The 27,262-nt window shown below is 42.8% G+C and overlaps 1 protein-coding gene across 2 annotated transcripts in view; it reads left to right on the top strand.

Annotated features, from left to right (window-relative positions):
- The window catches only part of CACNA1S (calcium voltage-gated channel subunit alpha1 S), a 223,094-nt gene that overhangs the window by 182,509 nt on the left and 13,323 nt on the right, over positions 1-27,262 (top strand). For both annotated transcript variants that reach the window (XM_077481482.1, XM_077481483.1), the window contains 5 exons: positions 14,338-14,490; positions 16,889-16,954; positions 17,882-17,973; positions 20,608-20,767; positions 20,859-20,986. In XM_077481482.1, coding sequence (XP_077337608.1) covers positions 14,338-14,490; positions 16,889-16,954; positions 17,882-17,973; positions 20,608-20,767; positions 20,859-20,986 — 599 coding nt within the window. The remainder of the gene's footprint in view (positions 1-14,337; positions 14,491-16,888; positions 16,955-17,881; positions 17,974-20,607; positions 20,768-20,858; positions 20,987-27,262) is intronic.

Here is a 27,262-nt window from a genome sequence, read left to right on the forward strand (position 1 = left end):
GCTGCCATCTTAGTCACGCGCCGGCCACGCCCCCCCTCCAGGGAGAATACGTTTTCAGTGCTCGCAACCTTTCCTCATAACTAATATCCTCCAGACCCTTTATTAGCTTTGTTGCCCTTCTTTGTACTCTCTCCATTTCCAGTACATCCTTCATGAGGACTGGTGCCCAGAACTGGACAGCATACTCTAGGTGTGGCCAGACCAGAGTCTTATAGAGCGGGAGAATTATCATTTTATCTCTGGAGTTGATCCCCTTTTTAATGCATGTCAATATTCTGTTTGCTTTGTTAGCAGCAGCTTGGCATTGTATGCCACTACTGAGTCTATCATCTACTAGGACCCCCAGGTCCTTTTTCATCCTAGATTCCCCCAGAGGTTCTCCCCCTAGTGTATAGATTGCATTCATATTTTTGCCACCCAAATGCATTATTGTACATTTTTCTACATTGAACCTCATTTGCCATGTAGTTGCCCACCCCATTAATTTGTTCAGATCTTTTTGCAAGGTTTCCACATCCTGCGGAGAAGTTATTGCCCTGCTTACCTTAGTATCATCTACAAATACAGAGATTGAACTGTTTATCCCATCCTCCAGGTCATTTATGAACAAATTAAATAGGATTGGTCCCAGCACAGAACCCTGGAGGACCCCACTTCCCACCCCTGACCATTCCTAGTACTCCCCATTTATCACCACCCTCTGAACTCGTCTTTGTTACTTAAAGTGGTTGTAAACGATCACCGTGTAAAACAACCCATTAAGTTTAAAATGGAAGTAAAAAAAGCAAAACATGTTTGTACAGACATTATAAAAACTAAAATTACCTTTATTTCCCTTTTTTATAAGTGAGTAGTACCTTCCCTCTGTTGTCAGCTGCATAAGAGCTGAGAAGCAGCAGCACACTGATCTTCCCAGTGAAAGGCTTGCAGAGGGTGTTTGTCAGGAGAAGTCTGATAATTGGAGGAGAGCACACTAACCAAGGTGTGTTCCCCTGCTAAGTGTGGTCAGTTTTTAATAGGAAAGCAGAGGGACTGGCAGGAGCACCAGGGATTTCACACAAAGGAAGCAATACAAAGAGAACAAGGTATTTTATCATACAAGTGCATGGTACAGCAGGCACATATCAGGAATATGAAATGTTGTGGTAACAAATGCTTTAAGGAAGGGCAACTATCTGACTGCCCACTATTGTCAGGAAAATATCTGCCTGTTTCTGTCTGGGCACGTTTTATGCTTCAGGTGTGTAAGGCCTCAGATCTTTAACAAAAAAAAAACCCTTTGTCCTCAGTAGAATAAAAATTATCACAATGCATTTTTTTTTTACAAATTAAACTTTACAGACATTAATGGCCTCCTGTCTGAACTGGATATTCCATAATCTGTGTTCTGGGGAGCAAAATGTATGATAGTTTAGTGTCATGATATAACTAGAGTACAAGATTTATCTGCCCTCCACCATTTTTTCCCATTACCAATTTTTAGTCTAGTTTTTGTTTTAAACCACCCTTTCAGTATCACCCAACCAATGTTTCCAAAGTAGCTAGTTGCTAAGTTCAACTTACATTATCTCTTACAATCAATAGATGTAAGTGACCTTGTGTATATGTGTGTGTGTGTTTCTCTTTGAAGTTTTGAATCTGGTATGTTTTCTTTCTGGACTTTTCTGTTGGTATGTTTTTCTACCCTTTCTTACCTGCGTATTATTTTTTTGTATTTGCAGCAATATAGGGGCTCCACTCTTAAATCCAGCCAGTGTTGAATGGAACCATGTATTACTTTCTTATTTAAGCCTCTGTTGGCTCCCATGTTTGCGTTAGGCTCTTCTGTCTTGTACATCCTGATTTGAATGTTATTAGCTTTGACTTCTGATCTTGTTGGTCTGTATTGTCTTTGACTCTGATCCTGTGTGTCAGTGTTTTTTGTAGCTCCTAGTTATGAATTTATGTTCCCATCTGCCTGCTGTGTACTAGTGCTCTGCCAGTTCTTATCTGTCTCTCTGTATTTCCCATGGATCCCATACCATCAGTTGTTCTACCATAACAGTTCTTCTATACCTTCAATTGTTCTGGCAAAGACCAGGCACTGCTTGCCTCAGCTTCCAAGTTATAGCCATTTTCCATTAGCTGGCAATGTGGTATAGTCCTTTTTGTCTACTCTGACCCTTTATCTGTTCCCCTGTATGCTGTGTTTGCACTGTGCTTAGATTTCTATTACTGCTTCCTCCTTGATTCTCCCACTGTGCTCCTGTCATTAAGGTCCCTCATCAGGTATCATTTACAAAAACATTAGGTATGGCCATTAATCCTTAAACTGGCCATACATTATACAATTTTCTTGTTCAATTTCCGTTAGATGTACCTTCAACTATGTAGTGCAAGGGCCTTCCCTAATGTATAATGTTTAGAATTGACCTCATATTATATGGTTTTGGTAAATCTAAAGGAAAATTGTAGAAATGTATGGCAAGCCTAAAGCCCCGTGCACACGATCGGATTTTCCAGCGGGAAATGTTGGATGTCAGGCTGTTGGCGGAAAATCCAACCGTATGCTCCATCGGACATTTGTTGTCGGACTTTCCGCCAACAAATGTTGGCTAGCTTGTCTTCAAATTTTCCACCAACAAATGTGTGTTGCCAGATTTTCCGATCGTGTGTACACAAGTCCGAAGTACAAACACACATGGTTGGTCTTGTAAACTAGCATTCGTAATGGAGAATTAACATTCATGACGTGGCAAATTATGAAATGTCCAAATGCAGCGCACAATTCTCTTCTACTTTAATGGGATAATAATGAAGCTGCTTTGCTGGTGATATTGATGGAGTTATTGCAAAGTCATTTTCAATGGCTTTTTTTTTCTAGTGATATCAAAAATGATATTATTATGCTTTTTTTTTTTTTTTTGGGCAAGTTACCACAACATCATTATCCTGTAGTTTTTAAGAACAAAGATACAACTATATTGGTGCCCCTTGTCAATTTTACAGAATATTTTTTAAAATGTAATTGCCTACTTCCAAACTGTAATTTGAAGTAAAACACATATACGCCGAGTATTATTCACCACAATTTTTTTTATTGTGCATTAAAAAAATATTAAAAAAAAAATTAGATATGCTATCTGCCAATAGAACTTAACCAAAAAGTGTATTCTATACATCCAAAAATAAAGAAAATATACCAAAACAAATCCTTATTCAAGCAAAAAAATTATGTCAAAGCAATAACTCCAAGGCCAATAATAAATAACACGCTTTCTCCTCCAATTCCACAACATGTCTGGTTAACAAACGGCCGTTCAGAAACAAACTGAAAAGCACAAAATGAAAAGCACGAATCAACACTCACCAAACTTCTACTAACACGAAATTAGCAGATGGAGCCTAAAGGGTGGCACAAAAGAGCTGTAAAAGCACGTTGTACGTCTAGTACGTTACTATGTTGATAATTGTTGGCCAACATTTGTGTGATGCAAGACAAGTTTGAGCTAACACCCTTCGGACAAAATTCCATGGTTTTGTTGTCGGAAAGTCTAATCGTCTGTACGGGGCTTAAGTCTTCACTGCGACTCCATGTCTTGTCAACGAACCTCGAGGGGAAAAAAAATTATAACTTTACTGCTTAAATATTATACATATTGTATACAATGAGGTATTTTTTTTACTTAAGTTAATTGTTTTTTAAGACGTTGAATTTTTAATTAAATTGTATTTATTCACTTGATCTGTCTGTCACTAGCATTAACACAGCAGTTTTTGTTTTTCCAAGTTCCCCGTGTAACATAATGTATGATCTGTTGGTCCTGCCAGTAGATTCATTATTTTTCTACCTTCTTTGAAGCGGAACTATACTCAGCTCCTATGCAGTATTGCAACAGCTGCAGGCTAACTCTTTGACGCCAACATATTCTCACTGGCTTCTTCCGGGTTTTGGATGTTTGGAATACTGTTATAATGTAACTCCTGCACATGCACACAAAAGTTAATTTATCTCAGGCCTTGAAAAATCTTATATAAAGAGGGGCAGGGGGCAAGAGTGCAAGGGCAGATTTAAATTGATATTAAACCTTAATTTTTTAAGCAGCTTCAGCAGCTGATTTAATCACTTACTAAGTATGCCTATGTTCCAGTTTAAGCTGGTGCCATGTTCACTGCCACAGGTTTTCTCTTGCAGTGTTCTATAGAGGAGTTCTTGCTGGTATCTCCCTACACTGTGTGCATCAATAGAAACACACAGCCCCATAGCCTAGTATTGCAGGGCACTGCCCACTGTTAGTGATGGACGAACTTCCGACGGGACGTTTCGCGAACGCGAAACGCGAACGGACACAAACGTTCGCGAAAACGACCGTTCGCCGCGGGCTCCATTGACTTCAATGGGAGGCGAATTTCGCAAACCTTTAGGTCGAATTTGCGGCCACGGGGTAATTATTAGGGGGTAGCACGTAGTCCCACCACCTGGACAATAGCATAATACATGTATGAGGTGAATTTGGGATCGATAACTACAAGCATTTTTTTTTTATTTGGGAAATTGTTCTGACAATTCAGGACTATGGAGCTAATGAAGGCAATGGAGGAGAGGGAAGGTCAGGGACCAGGGTAGGCAAACAAGAGGGTGCAGGAGATACAGAGCACTGACAGCAGCACCGTAATACAGAGCACTGACATCAGCACCGTGACATACAGCGCTGACAGCAGCTCCGTGACATACAGCGCTGACAGCAGCTCCGTGACATACAGCGCTGACAGCAGCTCCGTGACATACAGCGCTGACAGCAGCTCCGTGACATACAGCGCTGACAGCAGCTCCGTGACATACAGCGCTGACAGCAGCACCGTGACATACAGCGCTGACAGCAGCTCCGTGACATACAGCGCTGACAGCAGCTCCGTGACATACAGCGCTGACAGCAGCTCCGTGACATACAGCACTGACAGCAGCTCCGTGACATACAGCGCTGACAGCAGCTCCGTGACATACAGCGCTGACAGCAGCACCGTGACATACAGCGCTGACAGCAGCTCCGTGACATACAGCGCTGACAGCAGCTCCGTGACATACAGCGCTGACAGCAGCTCCGTGACATACAGCGCTGACAGCAGCTCCGTGACATACAGCGCTGACAGCAGCTCCGTGACATACAGCGCTGACAGCAGCTCCGTGACATACAGCGCTGACAGCAGCTCCGTGACATACAGCGCTGACAGCAGCTCCGTGACATACAGCGCTGACAGCAGCTCCGTGACATACAGCGCTGACAGCAGCTCCGTGACATACAGCGCTGACAGCAGCTCCGTGACATACAGCGCTGACAGCAGCTCCGTGACATACAGCGCTGACAGCAGCACCGTGACATACAGCGCTGACAGCAGCTCCGTGACATACAGCGCTGACAGCAGCTCCGTGACATACAGCGCTGACAGCAGCTCCGTGACATACAGCACTGACAGCAGCTCCGTGACATACAGCGCTGACAGCAGCTCCGTGACATACAGCGCTGACAGCAGCACCGTGACATACAGCGCTGACAGCAGCTCCGTGACATACAGCGCTGACAGCAGCTCCGTGACATACAGCGCTGACAGCAGCTCCGTGACATACAGCGCTGACAGCAGCTCCGTGACATACAGCGCTGACAGCAGCTCCGTGACATACAGCGCTGACAGCAGCTCCGTGACATACAGCGCTGACAGCAGCTCCGTGACATACAGCGCTGACAGCAGCTCCGTGACATACAGCGCTGACAGCAGCTCCGTGACATACAGCGCTGACAGCAGCTCCGTGACATACAGCGCTGACAGCAGCACCGTAAGCAGCCCCAGGAGGAAGTCAGCACAGCACAGGGATGGTGTGATCCCCTCATAATAAGAACCCCCAGGAGGAAGTCAGCACAGCACAGGGATGGTGGGAGCCCCTCATAATAAGAACACCCAGGAGGAAGTCAGCACAGCACAGGGATGGTGGGAACCCCTCATAATAAGCAGCCCCAGTAGAAATATGACACCGCTCAACCTCTTCAAAGAGGAGGGTAGGGGCATATAGTACGGTGTGCTTTTTTGGGTCAGGGAAGTGAGCCAAATGAATTAAGAAGGTCTGTGTGCTTGATTCCAAAAATTGTTTATAGACATATACATGGTCTACTGATCACATGTGTTGAATTCCTCCGAGATCCATGCCTCATTCATTTTTAGAAATGTGAGGTAGTTAACACTGTGGTGAGCTAGGCGAGTACGCTTATCGGTCACAATCCCCCCTGCTGCGCTGAACGTCCTTTCGGACAGGACACTGGATGAGGGGCAAGCCAACAGTTCGATTGCAAATTGGGCAAGCTCTGGCCAGAGGTCAAGCCTGCCCACCCAGTAGTCTAGGGGTTCATCACTCCTCAGAGCGTCCACATCGGCCGTTAACCCAATGTAGTCGGACACCTGACGGTCTAGGCGTTCCCTGATGCTGGATCCGGATGACACCTGTCGATGGGTCGGCTGAAAGAATGACCTCATATCCGAAGTCACCAACACATCTTCAAACCGGCCTCTTCTTGCAGGCGCTGTTGGATTGGTACCCGCAAATCCTTCTCTGGGAGTGGGAATTGCTCCTCTGCCAGCGCACGCAAAAGCAGAATGCAGCATTTCTCGAAGCAAGGCCTGGAAGTGCTGCATTCTGACAGCCCTCTGCGACGGCGGTAACATTTCCGCCATTTTGTGTTTGTACCGGGGGTCTAAGTACGTTGCCACCCAGTACTGGTCCTTGACCCTCATGCTTTTTATACGGGGGTCCCTATTAAAACACTGGAGCATGAAGGCCCCCATTTGCACTAAAGTGGAAGCGGTGTGGTGGCCTGGCTCCTGCTCATCATCCAGGATAATGTCGTCCTCTTCATTCTCCTCTCCCCATCCTCGCACAACAGGGATCCCAGAAAGGTTTAAAGCATGCTCTTCTTGCTCCTGCTCATCCGCCCCGGCACCATCCTCCTCTGACTCCTCATCAGACTCCTGTTGTTGACTTGTCTCAGATAGAGTAGCCCCCCCTGGGAATTCATCCAGCATTGCGACTTCCTCATCTTCCCGCTCCTGCTCCTCCACAGCCTGATCAATGACACGACGCAATGCACGCTCCAGAAAGAAGGCATAAGGTACCATGTCACTGATGGCGCCATGGCTGCGACTGACCAGTTTGGTGATCTCCTCAAATGGCCGCAGAAGTCTGCATGTGTCGCGCATGAGCAGCCACTGGCGCGGTGAAAAAAAACCCAGCTCCCCAGAACCGTTTCTTTCGCAGAGTTCATACAGGTAGACGTTAACTGCACGTTTCTGCTGGAGCAGCCTATCAAGCATATAGAAGGTTGAGTTCCATCGCGTCGGGCAATCGCAAATAAGACGTCTGACCGGCAGATGGTGTCGCCGCTGAATGTCAGCAAGGCGAGCCATGGCCGTGTAAGATCTTCTGAAATGGGCCGAGATTTTCCTTGCCTGCCGCAAGATGTCCTGGACCCCAGGGTATTTGACAAGGAATCGCTGCACGACCAAGTTTAAGACGTGTGCCATGCACGGCACGTGCGTGATTTTGCCCTGTTTCAATGCGCTAAGCAGATTGGCACCGTTGTCACACACCACTTTACCAACTGTCAAATTGAGCGGTGTTAGCCACTCATCTGCCTGTGAACGCAAAGCTGAAAGGAGTGCCGGGCCAGTGTGGCTCTTTGCTTCCAGGCACAACAGACGCAGCACGGCATGGCAACGTCTCACCTGGCATGTGGAATAGGTTCTGGGGAGCTTGGGCGGTGCAGTGGAAGAGACGCTAGCAGCGGAAAAGGAGGAGGCAGCTGAGGAGGAGAGGGAGGAGGATGGAGTAGGAGGAGGAGAAGAAGAGTCAGGCCTGCATGCAATCCGTGGCGGTAAAACCAAATCTACACGGGTGCCACGGGTTACATGCTTGACGGCCGTCAGAAGGTTCACCCAGTGGGCAGTAAAACTGATATACCTTCCCTGCCCGTGTTTGCTAGACCACGTGTCTGTGGTCAGATGTATCTTGGCACCGACACTGTGTGCCAGAGATACATTCACTTGCCGCTGAACATGGCCATATAGCTCTGGGATGCCCTTCTCTGAGAAATACTTCCTTCCTGGGACCTTCCATTGTGGTGTTCCAATGGCCACAAATTTGCGAAAGGCCTCCGAGTCCACCAGTTTATATGGCAGTAGTTGGCGGGCTATGAGTTCTGACAAGCCAGCCGCCAACCGTTGGGCAAGAGGGTTATCCGGCGTCATCATTTTTTTACGCTCAAACATTAGGCCCACGGAAGCCTGCCTTTTTGCAGAAAAATGTGAGCTTGGCGTGATGGAAGGTGGAGTGGAGGACAATTGTGAGGAGAGAGGAGAAGGAGAAGTAGAAGACGAGGCTGGACGGTGAGAGCCTGCAGTGTGGCTTTGTGTGTTCCGTTGCTCCCACTGGGCTCGGTGATGGCTGCTCATGTGCCTTCTTAAGGCGGTCGTCCCTAGGTGAGTATTGGGCTTACCGCGACTAACGCGTTGACTGCAAAGATTGCAGATGGCAACGCTATTGTCAGCAGCGGACACGTTAAAAAAAGCCCACACTGCGGAGCCATGTGCCGGTGTCCTGGGAGCGCCAGATGTGACCGTACATGGTCGATGACTCGCTCCTGATACATTTGCAGTCTGCTTTGTCCCTGCTGTGCAATGTAAGTCATTGCTGCTTCTCCTCCCTATCTGCTGGTCCATATCTCCCTCTGAACTCCCCTCCTCTTCCTCTCTTGTGGGCACCCACGTGACATCACTAGACACGTCATCATCAACGTCACCTTCCCCACCGCTATAAGTAGAGTAGGCAGCAACACCGGGGACCAACCTCCTCCTTGGGCTGATCTGGGTACTGGCGTCAGACTGCTGAGTAGCGCTTGTTGCTACCTCCTCTTCCTGATCCAATACCAAGAGTGGCTGCGCATCAGAAATGTCCTCTTGATATGGATCGGAAAATAATTCCAGTGACTCAAGCGGAAGGTATGTGGTGGTGGTGGTGGTGGTCGTGTTGTTGGTGGTAGTGTCTTTGGGGGTGCACATAGCAGAGAGTGAAGAAGAGGGTGCAGATCGAGAGGATGAGGAGGGTGCAGAAGAGTAAGGCTGAGCGAGCCACTCAACCAAGTCTGGTGCATCCTTTAAAGTAATTGAACGCACCTTCTGCAACTTCCCACTTTGGCTCAAGCCTGTTGCTCCTGCCCTACCCCTACCACCCCTGCGGAAGGGCCTGCCTCTTCCTCTGCATGTCATTTTTTAAATGACCCTGTGACAAAACTCTTAGTCCCTATACCGCTGAAGGACTGCTGCAGTATAGGTGAGCGGTCAGCAGTGGTGCACGTCAACCCTATCTATTGTGGACCTATAGCGGTCCTTACAGAACAGCAGACTGTACCGCACTCAAGCCTATGTACCGTAGCACCCTATACCAAGTTACCAGTCCTTATAAGAACTTTTGTGGACCAAGCAGGTTGTGTATTAGTGTTTAGCAGACTGTACGTCAGTCCCTATACCGCTGAAGGACTGCTGCAGTATAGGGCAGCGGTCAGCAGTGGTGCACGTCAACCCTATCTATTGTGGACCGATAGCGGTCCTTACAGAACAGCAGACTGTACCGCACTCAAGCCTATGTACCGTAGCACCCTATACCAAGTTACCAGTCCTTATAAGAACTTTTGTGGACCAAGCAGGTTGTGTATTAGTGTTTAGCAGACTGTACGTCAGTCCCTATACCGCTGAAGGACTGCTGCAGTATAGGGCAGCGGTCAGCAGTGGTGCACGTCAACCCTATCTATTGTGGACCGATAGCGGTCCTTACAGAACAGCAGACTGTACCGCACTCAAGCCTATGTACCGTAGCACCCTATACCAAGTTACCAGTCCTTATAAGAACTTTTGTGGAACAAGCAGGTTGTGTGTTAGTGATTAGCAGACTGTACGTCAGTCCCTATACCAATGAAGGACTGCTGCAGTATAGGGCAGCGGTCAGCAGTAGTGCACGGCAACCCTATGTATTGTGGACCGATAGCGGTCCTTACAGAACAGCAGACTGTACTGCACTCAGGCCTATGTACCGTAGCACCCTATACCAAGTTACCAGTCCTTATAAGAACTTTTGTGGACCAAGCAGGTTGTGTGTTAGTGTTTAGCAGACTGTGCGTCAGTCCCTATACCGCTGAAGGACTGCTGCAGTATAGGGCAGCGGTCAGCAGTAGTGCACGGCAACCCTATGTATTGTGGACCGATAGCGGTCCTTACAGAACAGCAGACTGTAACGCACTCAGGCCTATGTACCGTAGCACCCTATACCAAGTTACCAGTCCTTATAAGAACTTTTGTGGACCAAGCAGGTTGTGTGTTAGTGATTAGCAGACTGTACGTCAGTCCCTATACCAATGAAGGACTGCTGCAGTATAGGGCAGCGGTCAGCAGTAGTGCACGGCAACCCTATGTATTGTGGACCGATAGCGGTCCTTACAGAACAGCAGACTGTAACGCACTCAGGCCTATGTACCGTAGCACCCTATACCAAGTTACCAGTCCTTATAAAAACTTTTGTGGACCAAGCAGGTTGTGTGTTAGTGTTTAGCAGACTGTGCGTCAGTCCCTATACCGCTGAAGGACTGCTGCAGTATAGGGCAGCGGTCAGCAGTGGTGCACGTCAACCCTATCTATTGTGGACCGATAGCGGTCCTTACAGAACAGCAGACTGTACCGCACTCAAGCCTATGTACCGTAGCACCCTATACCAAGTTACCAGTCCTTATAAGAACTTTTGTGGACCAAGCAGGTTGTGTATTAGTGTTTAGCAGACTGTACGTCAGTCCCTATACCGCTGAAGGACTGCTGCAGTATAGGGCAGCGGTCAGCAGTGGTGCACGTCAACCCTATGTATTGTGGACCGATAGCGGTCCTTACAGAACAGCAGACTGTAACGCACTCAGGCCTATGTACCGTAGCACCCTATACCAAGTTACCAGTCCTTATAAGAACTTTTGTGGACCAAGCAGGTTGTGTGTTAGTGATTAGCAGACTGTACGTCAGTCCCTATACCAATGAAGGACTGCTGCAGTATAGGGCAGCGGTCAGCAGTAGTGCACGGCAACCCTATGTATTGTGGACCGATAGCGGTCCTTACAGAACAGCAGACTGTACTGCACTCAGGCCTATGTACCGTAGCACCCTATACCAAGTTACCAGTCCTTATAAAAACTTTTGTGGACCAAGCAGGTTGTGTGTTAGTGTTTAGCAGACTGTGCGTCAGTCCCTATACCGCTGAAGGACTGCTGCAGTATAGGGCAGCGGTCAGCAGTAGTGCACGGCAACCCTATGTATTGTGGACCGATAGCGGTCCTTACAGAACAGCAGACTGTAACGCACTCAGGCCTATGTACCGTAGCACCCTATACCAAGTTACCAGTCCTTATAAGAACTTTTGTGGACCAAGCAGGTTGTGTGTTAGTGATTAGCAGACTGTACGTCAGTCCCTATACCAATGAAGGACTGCTGCAGTATAGGGCAGCGGTCAGCAGTAGTGCACGGCAACCCTATGTATTGTGGACCGATAGCGGTCCTTACAGAACAGCAGACTGTACCGCACCCAAGCCTATGTACCGTAGCACCCTAGACAGACCAAGTTACCAGTCCTGATAAAGAGCTTTGTGGAACAAGTGAGTTGTGAATGATTAGCAGACTGCAGCAGAAGGGCAGCAGTCAAGTATAATATTCTTTCTATATTTGGAAGAAAGAATATTATACGTGTACAAGCCTATTACCGTACCACTGATACCAGTCCTGAAAAGAACCTTTGTGGAACTAATAGTAACAGCAAGTCTTTAAAATTATCCTCACTGCCTGACACACTGCTTCCTGCCTGTCCCTATACAAATTGGCAAAAAAGAGTAGGCTGGAACGATTAGCTGGAACAGCTCTTTTGTGGACCTGATAGTAACAGCTAATGATGATGATGATGATGATGATGAAGAAAGACTAATCTGGCTGAGCTGTCCCTAAAATAGCAGCATACAGCGCTCTGTCCCTTTATCTAAACTGACAAAAGAAACTCAGGCTGCTGACCTAACACCTATACCAGTCCTGAAAAGAACTTTTGTGTACCAAATAGCTAGCGTTTTCTCTGTCCCTACTCCACACAGGATCCTTTCCCTACAGTGACAGAAGAAAGAATGTAAAATGGCCACCGGATCGGGTGTATTTATAGGTTAGGGGGAATGTCCAAGTGTCCATGAGCTGTCATGTCTCAATTGGTTGTCCTGTAACACATGATAAACGTGTCACGAAAGGTTAAAGTTCTTGTATACATTAAACACGTAAGTCCGCCGGGGCGAACGACGGAAAAAGGCGTTCGAACCCGCGGACGGCGAAAGTCGGAAATTCGCCGCGAAACGACCGCCGGGCGAACCGTTCGGCCATCACTACCCACTGTTACCTCTGTACAGTGACAACCAAAAGTTCGAGGAAGCAGCACTGAAAGAATAGGAGCCAGCAGCATTGAACATTGTAAACTGCAAATGCTAGAGTAGGAATTTTAAGCAATAGTTTCCTGGGGGTTTTATTACTATTAAAACTAATATTTATATCATACTAAATATATAATACAAAAATTGCCTATGCAGGTAAGGGGTGTCTGTATATAAAAACAAATGAGAAGAAGGGGGAGGCGCACCTAAGTGTAGTATTAACCGCTTGATGACCAGCCGCCATCATTTTACTGCGGCAGGTCGGCATGATCCCACGAGCCATCGTAGCTATATGTAAGCTTGTGGGATCGGGACAGAAGGCATGTGCGTGCCGCCGGCTTATAGTTATGTTTATATACTTATGTTTATTGCGCAAAAAATAAAAACTGCAGTGGTGATCAAATACCACCAAAAGAAGGCTCTATTTGTGGGGAAAAAAGAATGTCAGTTTTGTTTGGGTGCAACGTTGCACGACCGCGCAATTGTCAGTTAAAGCAACGCAGTGCCGAATCGCAAAAAATTACCGGTCATTCAGCAGCCAAATCTTCTGGGGCTGAAGTGGTTGAAGACGTGTTTATTACACAAAGTTATTGCACTTACAGGTATGAAGATAGTTTGAACATGTCTGTTGTCATAAAGGTGGTCCTCGAGGGGTGCCTGCTGTCTAATTTTCACTTCTGGGGTCCAGATGCATGTAGAATGTAAGGCTGGGACACCGGAATAGACATTTTTTCATAATAGCAACACGAATGTCTATTATCCTCAGATAATACCTGTTACCCAAGTGAAGTCTGTATTAGGAGTCAAAACTCTCTGAGCATTTTTTTATGATATTCTATTGCCCATATATATATATATATATATATATATATATATATATATATATATATATATATATATATATATGTGTACAGTTTTTCACTGGATCCATTAGTCTTACCTTGTCTTCCTCTTTGTCACATGAGTAATCAGTGTTAATTTTTGAGTTATTTATTTTTGTACAATGTTTGTTGAGATGCTTATAGTTTGTTTTTAATGTTTTCTTGTACACTAGTCCTGATGAAGGGGGAGGTATTTCCCCCAAAATGTGTTATCTCTACTCATCACCTGTGAACTTACAAGTCATAGACTGTCCACAGAGTGACAAGGCCAATACACAATTTCACTCCAAGATAATCAGCATTGGCATCCTGATTTAGAATGTGGAAAATTACAAAATTTTCTGTCAGGATTAACATGTAACATGTAATAAAACAGTTACAGGAGAGTTTCACAAAAACAAAAATGGCTGTGTTAATTCTATTGACAGATTGCATTATATACAATATTTTCCCCCCCTATAGTTCATCTTTACATGCTGAATTTAGCATAATTTCTTTCTATTTCCAGTATGTCCATGTTATGCATGTTTTATAAACCTTTATATACTGTAAAACAGTTGTATATTGCTAATGTCATTCAGTTTCCTAATTTTACCATTATTATTAAATTGTGCAGTATAATTTGTCTTACTGCAAACTGGAACTAAAGAGGAACTATGAAGTGATAGTGCATCCATGGTCAAATGACATCTCAAGTATGACACTTATATTGGGAGGTTTCAGATTTTTGAAGGAAAGAACTTCAAATAGAAGAATATTGCATATAATAATGTCCACAACATAAACTAACAATTACCCAAACGTGTTACTAGAAGATTTGGCATTATACTCTTCTGTATTCCTTTCTAATGGTGTCAGAGCTCAGATGCTCTAGCTGTTTGGCAGTATTGGTGATGCCACATTAAATATTTTAATAACAGTTTTTTTCAATTATATCACTCTAGACCCCGGGTATCCCTGCAACCCCAGGTGCTGAAGAGTCTTCTCGAATTTCAATTACTTTCTTCCGGCTGTTCCGTGTTCTACGTTTGGTGAAGTTATTGAGCCGAGGAGAGGGAGTCAGGACTCTGCTCTGGACCTTTATAAAATCCTTCCAGGTAACTAAATACTTTTTATAAAAAATATTAGTGCATTAAATACAAACATGGTTAATATTACAGAAATCACCATGTTAGTAGATCTTTGCTTACATGTTGCCCACAAAAATGTAACTAAATGGTTTGCAATAAAATATAGATAAACCTGATCAATAAGATCTCCAGTTTTAGTAAATTACCCTCATTATGTTTAGTAGTTTAAGTAAAAGTGCAAGAGATGTATTCTCTAAGAATGTATATTGAAAACGAACAGCTTTAATTTCACAGTGGAGTAATGATTTCATTCAATATGCTATCCTTACCTGCTGGATGATTAAAACTATTTCACTGATTTTAGGGTCCTTTGTCAACAGGCTTTGGGTAAATGCAGCATTCTTACAGGTGATGACGTGGTAACAATCTAAAGAATGTCTACTTCGCTCAGTGAAGCTGCTTTAAATTCAATCACCCACTTATGGACAAAATGTCTTCTTTTTAATTTTTTTCTGAACATACTCAAAGAGGCACTGGGAAGTTTGGAACTAGCATGTAAAATCATATGAAGAAGAACTTCAAACATGCTCAATAGCTCTGGTGAGACAGCTCCTACACAGCAAAGCTTCCCTAATGGGCACCTGACAGAAGCTCAAAACATAGAAGTACAGAAAGGCGCACCAGTTCAAAACCGCATGAACGAGTCCAAAATAATTGAAACTGTTGGTAAATAAGTTATAAAAAAACAGCCAACATATTTCCAAAGCAACAACCCTCCCCACCCCCCTTCATCACAAGATAACATTTGAGTGAACTTGCACCTCCATGGTCCAATGGGACCTGTACTATAGTTTGGTACATATAATGAATAAATGTTGGTACATTTAGTATAATTATTTTTATTGTGAAATGGGTAATTATGAATTTTGATTATAATTTTAGCTAGTAAAATTTTGAATACTGTATTTATTGGCGTATAACACTCACTTTTTCACCATGAAAATTGGGTGCAAATAGCGTGTGCGTGTTATACGCCAATACAAAAATTTTTGTTTTTTTCCTGAAACTTCCCTCTTAAAATGAATGTGCGTGTTATACACCAGTGCCTGTTATACGCCGATAAATACGGTAACTATGAAGTACTAATAAATGCTTACTCAGTGATAATAAAGTGTATTCTCCATATTTTGAGCACTAACTGTGAAGAGTATTTCATCTTATATTATTTTGCACATAAATTCACAAATAACAATAAAAATGATAAAGAAATTGTCAATTGAGAGAAACATGACATTTTGATGTGTTGGGTATAGGTAGCAAGAAAAGTTATGCTAATATGATAAAAAAAAGTTTCACTGTCCACAGTTCAAATGCACCACTTTCAGATGTTCTTGTCATACATTTTTTTTGCACACACAACACACGGGCCAAGTTTTTCTGTCTTTGCTGTCTTTTCTGTCTTTGCTGTTAGGGCAGATACTGCAACGTGCTTTCTTTCTTGGTGGTTCTTCTGAGGTATAAGTTTGAGGAATGTCAGGCCCCTCAGATACTCCAGCCAGTGAATTCCCAAGGAAAACCTTTCTTTTGTGTGTTTTACTTGCATTCCAGTCTGATTTTAGCGACATCCAGATAATATAGGTGTTGATAACACTAACATCCAACGTGTTATATAGTAAAACCATTGGCCATCTTCTGGTCATTCGTTTAGTACTGTAAGTACAAACCATCTGATACAATGTATAAACGACTCCTTTTGTCTCATCGTATGACCGAATTATCTCAGTTTTTTTTTTTGCCTTCTTGGTTTTGAAGAGTAGGTAGGGAATACATCAAGATCAGGTTGGGAATACATCAAGATCAGGGTCAGGGTCCAATGGATTCTGCCAGTGTACGCTGTTATAATTTGAATTAACACAATAAGTGTAAATACAAAAAAATTCATGCTTTGAGAGTAATAACTGTCTAATTAGCAAAAAGTTCTCATAAAATAATAATAATAATTCATCAAAAAAACACAACACAAACTACCTACAGGGTCCATTGGACCCTGCCGGTAGATCGAGGGTTGAGAAAGTCTGCTACAGAGTCTAGTGTAAAACACATTCCATTGTAGGCATGCAGAGCAATTTTAATTACTTTGGTAGGATTGTACAAAGGTTTCTAGGTCTCTAGCACTTACTATTCACTGATTCATTTTGGGGTTAAATGTCTATTGCCAGTTCTGCAATGTTTTCAACTGATATGTTTGTTAAGAACAGAGTTAGATATATCTGCTGAATGCATTGACTCAAGTGATACTATGACAGTCATTTTAAGGTATGTCTTTTGGCATGAATGATCCAACAATTACACACTGTTCATGTCAATCTTTAATGGTTTACTACTCTTAAAATTAGATGCTCATTTCTTTTTTCTTTTTCCTCAGGCACTTCCATATGTAGCCCTACTCATTGTAATGCTGTTTTTCATCTATGCAGTCATTGGGATGCAGGTAATCACTTACTAACTAAATGTTCTTTTAAAGTTGTTTTTTTGTTTTGTTTTGTTTTTTACATGGCATGCAATAAGTAGACATTCCTCCATACATGATACACCTTGTGAACAAAATACTGTATGTAGGCAAAGGACACAACCCTGCTATGCCTATTAGTCACATGAACTATGAAAAATGAATATGTAAAAAATGGTTAGATACATTTTCAAGTACATTTTTTGTACCACTCAAACATATCAAAATATCATAAAGTATAATTTAGAGGTTGGATTAAAGGATTAGTGTACTATGCTACTTTTGGAAGTAAATAATACCATTTTAATTATTAGATGAAAAGGAGGAAAAACTGAGGAGGAAAGATGGACAAAGGGATTTGGGTCCAAAGAGGGACAGTCCCTCTAGATCAATGACCGTATGATTTGGTATTACTGCTCGCACCTGTAAAAAGTGAGTCCCCAAACTTGCTTTCCTTCAGCATATAGGCAACATTACCAAAAATTGTGTCAGCTGGTATTGTATCCTGTATCCTGAAGTTACTAACTACAAGGTATTTAGAAGGTCTTTTGGACATGCTGTTGCCTTCTGTCACCATGTCATGGAGTGTGAAGGTGAGTTCTGGCTTTTACTATCTTATCTTGTGCTTATGGTTAAAATGAGCAATCCAGTATTATTAGTTCAGTGACTTTAATTTAGCAAGTGAGAAAGTGCAGGAACCCAAAAAACACATAAGATATTAGCCAGAGTTATCAACAGAGATGATTGTTTGAGTCTATAAAATGCAGTGTCTGAAAATGACATACTTCAGTTTCATTTAAAATGCCAGGTTCTAAAAAATACTTGTAGTATGAAAAGTGTTTCTATTAGCAGTTTTGTAAAGGCGTGTTAAGTCATTAATAAGTAATTTTGTGCTTTATTCCAATTTAGGTATTTGGCAAAATTGCACTGGTTGATGGAACACATATAAATCGGAACAGCAATTTCCAGACGTTCCCCCAGGCTGTGTTGTTACTTTTTAGGTATTTGTCTTCAGCAATGATATAAATGAGATGGGATGGTCAGATGGTTCATTTTACGTAAGGAAATACTGTATGTGTTGACATACAGAATAGGGTGGATACACTGACAATCATACTTTTGTTATATAAACTAAGGGTCCATTCTAACCTCTCTAGTGTGGTGTTCTATTGGAATGCGTGTGTTAATGTGTGCATTAACGCAATGCGTTATCATGCGTCATGGTGCTATTCATTGTCAGTTGCACTCAATGCATTAAAGCAACGCATCTCCAATACTCTGCTATACGTTGTGCTGTGCTGCATCAGAAAAATGGTGCATGTCTGATTTTTTTGTTTATTCTGGTGTGTTGGCAGCCCATTTATTTGATTGAATATTACTGTACAAAATAGTTTGAAGAAATATTCCATTTAAACTGAAATAATTACTGTATAACTAACTAGTAAGTAAATTGTGTTTAAGTTTAGTTATATCCAGATTTCGAATTTGAAAAATGGTGACTACCATGGTTTATGGAGTATATAATGAACATGGTTCATAAAGCTATATCCCTTGCATATTGAGCATTATCATAAGGTGTCTTAATTCCTCCTAATTCCAAACACTTTTTAATACTGTTAAAAAGCTATATTTAGGTTTTAAAATAACTAGAACTTTTCATCTGATAAATAAATAAAGTAATAACCTAGTCTCTCCTTTAAAAAACATTTATATAGATAAAAAACTCCTCTATTAAAAAACAAAAGAATGTTTTTGTAGTCTCCCACACTGCTGATACCACCTAGTAAATCTTTCAGGACTGAGTCAGTAATTTCAAAAGTTCTGATATTAACAGATGCTGGTTGGGGTGCCAGCATGGAGTAGCGTTTTATGTGCATCTACCTACAACCCAAGTAAGGGTACAGTGTCTATCCTGTGTAATAGTGAGAGTCCCTGTCATTATGAAAGGGGATGGAAAATGGACACAGAGTCTGCATGTCAACGGACTGCAGAGCTACAGATCATAGCTTTGAAACGGAGAAAACTGTTTTGGCAGCTTTCTCCAGGTTTTGCTGTTCAGATGGGGCTCTGTAGTTTGGAGATGCCGCAGAGACTTGGGTGGAATCTCCAACCCTGTGTCCAGGTCTTATGGATAGCCAGCAGGTTGTGTGCCCAGGTGCATACAGCCCATATAACGAGGGGCTGGTGAGAGCAGAGAGTGGAGGATGGTGGAGTGTGTGCATCTTGTTGCTGCTGCTGTATCAAGACAGACCTGTGTCTGAAAAGCGGTCTGCCCTGTGTGAGACTACATCCCTGGTAGAGGGGACTTGATGTCTGAAGTACTGGGAAGGTTGGGACGGCCACAAGGGCCTGAGAGACCAGAGAAGGGTCTAGGATGCTGGGAGAGCTGAAGCGACTAGGAAGTCTTGACGTCTGGGGGACAGTGAGCAAACCCAGGGGTCTGGAGAATCCTGTTGAGGCCAGGAGTAGGCCGGTTCAGCAGGGAACTGCAAGGCAAAGTAAGCCTAGGAGCCAGGAGGATTGGCATTTTCCGTTGTATGTATTTACTGGAGCAGAACCACTGCGTGGGAAATCCTGTGTATAAACTTTTATTTTGTTCCTGTTAATAAAAATGGGCTGCTATGCCCTCAAACCTGATAACTGACTGCTGTGGACTCACTACGTGAAGACGCATCTACCACTAAGCTAAACACCCCAATATCCCACGTTACAAAAAAGCATCAGCACTGTGAACAATGCATTAAATACTGCTTGTTATTATAAGTGGTTTTAACCATGGTACTCTTCAAAAATGAATGGTAAATTAGTATGCAGTATAAATATTTTTATAGCTAATTACTTAAAAAAAAAGCAATATAGTCAAGAATCATGAGATAAATACCATGGAATACCTAACTTTGCAAACATTTTTTTTTTTTAAATCTGTTTATTAAATTTAATAACATTCAACAGAAAAAAACAACATACATACATACACAGGTCATGACAGAGTAGACTTGCCAGGGTATCTACAGAGGTGCATTATAAGGCAGACACTTATACGAATTAAATCAGGGAGCACAAAACTTCACAATGGCTGCAGCCGGTTTACCTTCATGGGTAGTAGGACACCGCGGAGCTAAAGCATGTGTTCCAGGAGCAAATAGTGCGTGCACAGTTGCATATTCCTATTTATAAACCGGGAATACAGGTTAAGAAGGAGTTGAGTCTGAGGCTGTGGAGGAATCTGCCAGCCATTTGGACCAAACCTTATCATATTTCTGAGGGTAACCCCTAGTGGCATAACAATCCTTATATAGAGGCAGACTATGGTTGACCAGGTGTTTCCAGAGAGAGATAGGAGGAGGAGTGGGCTTATGCCAACTAAGGGCTATGGCTTTTCGGGCGTAAAAAAGAAGTAGCCCGACCAGAGTGTGGCTTGCCACAGTGGGGATTAACTGCTCTGTCAGGCCCAGCATACATATTGCCATGGAGGGTTGGATTGAAATGGTGGTGACCTGCTTGATGACCTGTAATATCTCTTTCCAGTATTCGGCAATGGCCGGGCAGGTCAACTTTGCAAATATTAGTCATTAGTGAATCATGCCAATATATGATAAAACCGATCACTTCTAACTTTCATAATATTGTTATAGGTGCGCCACCGGAGAGGCCTGGCAAGAGATACTGTTGGCTTGCTCCTATGGAAAACTGTGTGACCCAATGTCAGATTTTCAGCCAGGCGAGGAATACACATGTGGAACAAGTTTTGCATACTTTTACTTCATCAGTTTCTATATGTTGTGTGCTTTCCTGGTAAGATTTAGTATTTGCAAGTTCTTTAACAATAAAGTGCTCTTTTTGAGATCAGTACTCAAGTAATTCAATTTTCAATACAATTTTACAGATTATCAATCTCTTTGTTGCTGTTATCATGGATAACTTTGACTACCTGACCAGAGATTGGTCGATTCTGGGTCCACATCATCTTGATGAATTTAAAAGGATTTGGGCCGAGTATGACCCTGAAGCAAAGTATGTATAGTAAACTATACTTAATAGGGCAATCTGCATGTGGTTTTGATTCATGTTTTATTTATTGAGAACTTTTCTTTATAACATACACATTTACTATAGAAAAACACCTCAATAAAAAACAAACCACATAAAAAAAAATGTATTCAACATATACAGTATTTAAAACTATATACAGTATGTACACGTTCTAATCTATCCTATTCCACTGGTCAAAAAAAAGTCCTATAGAAAATGTTACTCCAAGATTCCTGGGCTTGTTTAGTCTTTCCTATTATTACCAATTCAGTAACAAAACTGAATACCCAAAGCTATTCTGATGAAATCTTTTGAAATTTATGTAAAATTACATTATGCTGAGAAGTCAACTGCTCTCATTTCAAATTGACTGCTCATATCCATTCGCCCACTATAATTAACTTTCTAGTAAGAAACAATACTCTTTATTAAGGCAGCCCTTACATTAGTCATTTTTTTCTGTTCTACCAGCGGGTTGAAGGGGAAAAAAAATGACCAGATTCCCCCAGCCACCCCATTTGAGGTGAATGGGGGAATCACACCCACTGAGCTATTGTGTTCTGACAGCAGGGAGACTTTCCTGCCATCAGACTACACAGATCAGCGTTGACAGCTATAGTTGGCAGCACTGATCATACAGAAATTGTCTAACAGGACAGAAGTCGTACAGAAGTCGATAGGTGAATTGACTTCTGGGCAGCCTGCCCATAAATGGATTGAAATTCAGCTGGTCCCTGCTGAACTGTTCAAATTTCAATCCATGTATGGCATGCTTAAAGCGGAGGTCCACCCTAAAGTGGACCTTCCGCTCATTGGAATCCTCCCCCCCTCCGGCGCCACAATTGGCACCTTTCAGGGGGGAGGGGGGTGCAGGTACCTGTACAGTGCAGGTAAGTGTCCTTATTTTAAAAGTCAGCAGCTGCAGTATTTGTAGCTGCTGGCTTTTTAAAAAAAAAAACGGCGGACTCCCGCTTTAAGACCCTGTCTCCAATTAACTTGATTTTCCTTTTGTACCACCACCCCCTCCCTTTAGAATGTAAGCTCTATGAGCAGGGCCCTCCTGTACCTTTTGTATTGTACTGTAATTGTGTTGTCCCCCCTATACATTGTAAAGCACTGCATAAACTGTTGGTGCTATATAAATCGTGAATAATAATAATAATTTTCTGGAATCTCCGAATGCTCCTAATTATTTATGGATTAATATGTTGTATACTGAGGAAATAACACCCTTTGTATGATTAGACTACACCACAAATATTACTAGAATCTTATAATATTTCTTAGGTGTTATCTTCTCCTGGTAGCCCACTGCAATTGTAAATACTGATAAAAGCTTTATTTAGGGAAAAAAAACTCTTCCTGTAACTGTTGAAATAATTTTAGAGAATCATTACAATACAGATGATCAAATTTTAAAATACCCAGTTTTTTTCTGAGGGCAAATTCCTCCCACTTTGACACTTTCATAAAAAATATTTTGAACCAAATAGGTGTAAACAAAGTAAACCCCTTTATCCTAAGTAATAGCTTATCCAATCTCCAAATGTTATTCAGTAATTGTAAAATAGGGAACCTTCTATTTTCTACTTCTGTAACACTTTTAGCATATCTACCATTCCCACGCATGCACTCATTACACCACAAAGCAGCTCCATACCCTGCCAATGAAGCGCCTCGTCTGCAATCTCGTGGTTGCATAGACGCGGCGCTTCCCATAGTGCACTGTGTCCGGCACCTGAACACAGTGCACTTAACTTTTTTTTTCATTATTTTTATTTTTAAAGGTTCATGTTTAACTACTTCAATACCAGGCACTTAGACACCTTCCTGCAAAGGCCAATTTTCAGCTTTCAACGCTGTCACAATTTGAATGACAATTGCACAGTCATACAACACTGTACGCAAACAATTTTTTTTATCACGTTGTTCCCACAAATAGAGCTTTCTTTTGGTGGTATTTGATCACCTCTACAATTTTTTATTTTTTGCACAACAAATAAAAAGTCCCAAAATTTTGAGAAAAAACAAGTTTTTCTTTGTTTCTGTTAAACTTTTTGTAAATAAGTACGTTTTCTACTTCAATGACAGCCACTGATATGGCTGCACTGACGGGCACTTATAAGGCGGCACTGATAGGCACAGATGAGGTGGCACCAATGAAGTGGTACTGATGAGGTGGTACTGACAGGCACTGATTATGGGCACTGATAGGAGGCACTGATGGGTGGCACTGATGGGCACTGACAGGTGGCACTGATATGCAGCACTGATGCGTACTCATAGGCGGCACTGATGGGTACATATGGGTGGCACTGATGGGTACTTATTGGTGGCACTGATAGGTGGCGTGGATGGGCACTGATAGGTGGGCACTGATGGGCATTGATAGGTGGCACTGATGACACTGATGGGTGGCATTGCTGGGCATCACTGATTTTATTTGGTACATGATGGTTCCAGTCAGTGCCCATATGTGGGCACTGACTGGCACAGATTGGGCATAATTTGCACATGTGGATGGCCATGGGGTACATACCTGGAAATCCATGTTGCCCACTTCCCTGGTGGTCCTGGGGGCTTCCCTAGTGGTCTAGTGTGGGCATCCGAGGGGAGCTGCACTGATAAACAAACAGCACAGACCCCCCTGTCAGGAGAGCTGCCGATCGCCTCTCCTCTACTCGCGTCTGTCAGATGCGAGTGAGCAAAAGCCGGCCAGTGGCTTTTTCTGTTTACATTGTGATCAGTCATGATTGGACACGGCTGATCACATGGTAAAGAGCCTCCGCTGAGGGCTCTTAACTGAGACCGGTGGATCGGTGTGTTGGACTGATACACCGCTCCACCAATCACCGCGATGCGTGCCCCCACAGGCACGCGGCAGCTGTTATCCTGAGGACATCATATGACGCCCAGTCAGGATAACAAAACCCCTTCCCGGACATCAATCTACCTATTGACCGGGTGGGAAGTGGTTAACCACTTCAGCCCCGGAAGAATTTACCCCCTTCCTGACCAGAGCACTTTTTGCAATTCGGCACTGTGTCGCCTTAACTGACAGTTGCGTTGTCGTGCCATGTGCCTCCCAAACAAAATTGATGTCCTTTTTTCCCACAAATACTTACTTTTGGTGGTATTTGATTACCTCTTTATTTTTTGTGCTATAAACAAAAAAAAGCGACAATTTTGAAAAAAAATCATAATTTTTTACTTTTTGCTATAATAAATATACCCCAAAAATATCTAAAAAAAACTTTTTTTTCCTCAGTTTAGGCCATTGCGTATTCTACATACTTTTGGTAAAAAAGAATCGCAATAAGCGTTTATTGATTGGTTTGCGCAAAAGTTATAGCATCTACAAAATAGGGGATAGTTTAATGGTATTTTTATTGATATTTTTTTTTTTTACTAGTAATGGCGGTGATCAGCAATTTTTATCATGACTGCAACATTATGGCGGACACATCGGACAATTTTGACACATTTTTGGGACCATTGGCATTAATACAGTGATCGATGCTAAAAAATTGTATTGATCACTGTAAAAGTTTCACTGGCAGTGAAGGGGTTAATCACTAGGTGGCACTGTAGGGATTAAGTGTGTCCTAGGGAGTGAGGGGGGGGCTGTGTGTGGCTTGTCACTGATCACTGCTCCCGATTACAGGGAGCGCTGATCAGTGACAGTGTCATTAGGCAGAACGGGGAGATGCTTGTTTACATTAGCATCTCCCCGTTCTTCCTCATCGTGAAACAATCGCCGGTATCCCCGCAGACTCGATGTCCCAAGATCATGGTCACAGAGCTCCTGGCGCATGCGCCTGCCCGCAAGTCGCCTCTTAAAGGGCAACGTACAGGGTTTTTTTGTGACTGCCTGGGGGGGGCGCCCCCTGTGGACGGGTCGCAACTGCCCCATTCCAAAGTTATCATCCCCTAATAAAACAACAAAAAACAAGCAAAAGGACTAATTTCTGTGTCTGAAGCAATAAGGAAATGCTGTGTGGCTGGCTGCGTAGCAGTGGGGAACACTGACATCAGCAACTCCTACGTGGGTAGAGAAAAGCAATTTCTCAATATACCACAATATATTCAGTTCAGAAATCTCACTATTCTAATATTTCTATGCAGCTGATTTTGTTCATCATTCAATTTAACAGTTTTTGCATTTAGTTTGGCCCACAAATGAATGATCCACATCCTCCATAACACTTATTCTATTTTCCAAAGCAAAAATCCATTCCAGAACTTTTTTCAAATCATGCTTAATAAAGAATATTTATTCCCTACATAAACCTGGGTTTACAACAATGTAATAGGAAAACCACAGTTATGCATTCAATTAAAACATGAATTAGTGTAGTCCATTTCTCACCCTGTATCTGTTCAGCAGATCAGCCTGAGTTCAGTTCCATGAATTTTCACCAAACATTACCAAAGTTTAGATCATTTACAGGAATGGCCATTTTCTAGGCAAAATGCAAAGTAACTGTCAAACAAATGGCAAGCGGAAGTAAGGTACTGACCTGGGGGACATGTACCAATGCATATAAGCATTTTAAAATCATTATTCAGCAGGCAGAGTCTATTTTAAGGCTGCTTAAAGCTGAACATTAAAAACACGCAATTCATTTAGCATGCTTGGGGATTGCCTTAAAGCTGTTTATGGATTTACAGAATGTTACAATTGTCAAGAATACCATCAATGATATCGTATTCTGGCTTCACATAAATTCCATGTGAAATAATTTACTTTTATACAAATTACCTATTGCCAAATGGTGACAACAGAATTCACATAGCATAGTCTGTGTTGTACTCTGCTTTTAAGTAACACACTGCATTGTGTACAAAGTTTAACAAAATGTCAACCCAGAGTGCACCAAAACACCTCCAAACCACAAACCCACACTGCTGAGCTAAGACAATAAAAAAATGTTGCACAGAAGCCATAAAAATTGTAGAGACTCAAAGTATATTTTGCAATAATTTTACTGATTTACTGTACTTGGTCTCTATGTTAGAGGAAGAGATAAGGCATATTTTATTATGAAAAAAATGCCAGTTTATAATGTTACAGTAAAAAGCCCAAAATTAGAAATGGACGAACAGTTCGAGCCGAATATACGTTTGGCCCAAACTTCACCTGTTCGAACGTTCTAGGGCCCTAATTGGATAAAGCTTTGCACCTGTCCCCAATTTGCACTGTCAGAGCCCTGATTGGGCAAAGTGATAATTACTTTCTCCAGTCACAGCTCAGGGCCTTACACTACATGGTTTTGGAAAATCTGAAGGAACAAATCAGCACAAAATCTGATAGTGTGCTTGGGGCTTCAGTGTAGTGCAGTGTTTAGCAGACAATATATTTGTGTCTTTTTTTTGTTCCCTGCCTGCCCTATTTTTTTTTTAAATTGTCAGCTACAGTTTTTCTGACTGCGAGGTGGTGTGTTCCCCCTTTTTTATTTTTTATAGTTTTTATTTTTTCTGTTAGCGTCAGTCCTCAACTTAAAATGCACCAAACAGCACTTTTCAGTTAATAAAGTGCATCCAATTACACATTTTCCAGTATCTATAAAATCTGGGTAATAAGCCCCCATCTTGTCTGGGAGGCCAACGAGGAGAGGCAGATGTTAACATGCCCCTATGAGGGATCCAATAGCGTCTGTGTCAGGGCACCTTTGTCTCTGTGTAGTGATGTAGAGGAGATGGTGGACTGGTTTACTAAACCATCCTCACCCTCCTCACCCTCCTCATCCTCTATTACCCTTTAAGCTAGCACTAGTATGCAGTCCACCACAGCTGCCAGAGCGGCTTATTCTGCCTCAGCTACTCTTGCCATAGCCTTAGCATCATGCATGGAAGAGTCAGCTGAATTATTTGAACACATCAGCCACTTGCTGCTTGAGGATGCACAGACATTAAGTGATTCAGATGTTGGTTCTGAGGTAGAGGAAAGGACTAACATAAGCCAACAGAGAGGGGAGAACACTCAAACAAAAAATTGGCATGTTTCCCCAGCTGCAGCGTATTGCCAAGTTGGCTCCAGTGATGAGAAGGATGGAGGGGATGCTGCTGATGACGTAACTGACGCAACTTGGGTGCCAGATAGAGCAGAGGAGAAAGCAAGGGGGAGAAACAACCCCAATGAGGCAAGATGTCCTCCAAAGCTTGCACCATGGAAGAGTACAGCGCAGCCACCCTATGCCATCCAACTGTGGAGCTGTTATCTCTTGGTCAACTTCCCACAGCTCGACCACTCAGCCC

The sequence above is a fragment of the Lithobates pipiens genome, unplaced genomic scaffold, assembly GCF_037356315.1.
Source record: "Lithobates pipiens isolate NorthernLeopardFrog02 unplaced genomic scaffold, aLitPip1_a1.2 Scaffold_16, whole genome shotgun sequence".
NCBI lineage: Eukaryota > Metazoa > Chordata > Amphibia > Anura > Ranidae > Lithobates > Lithobates pipiens.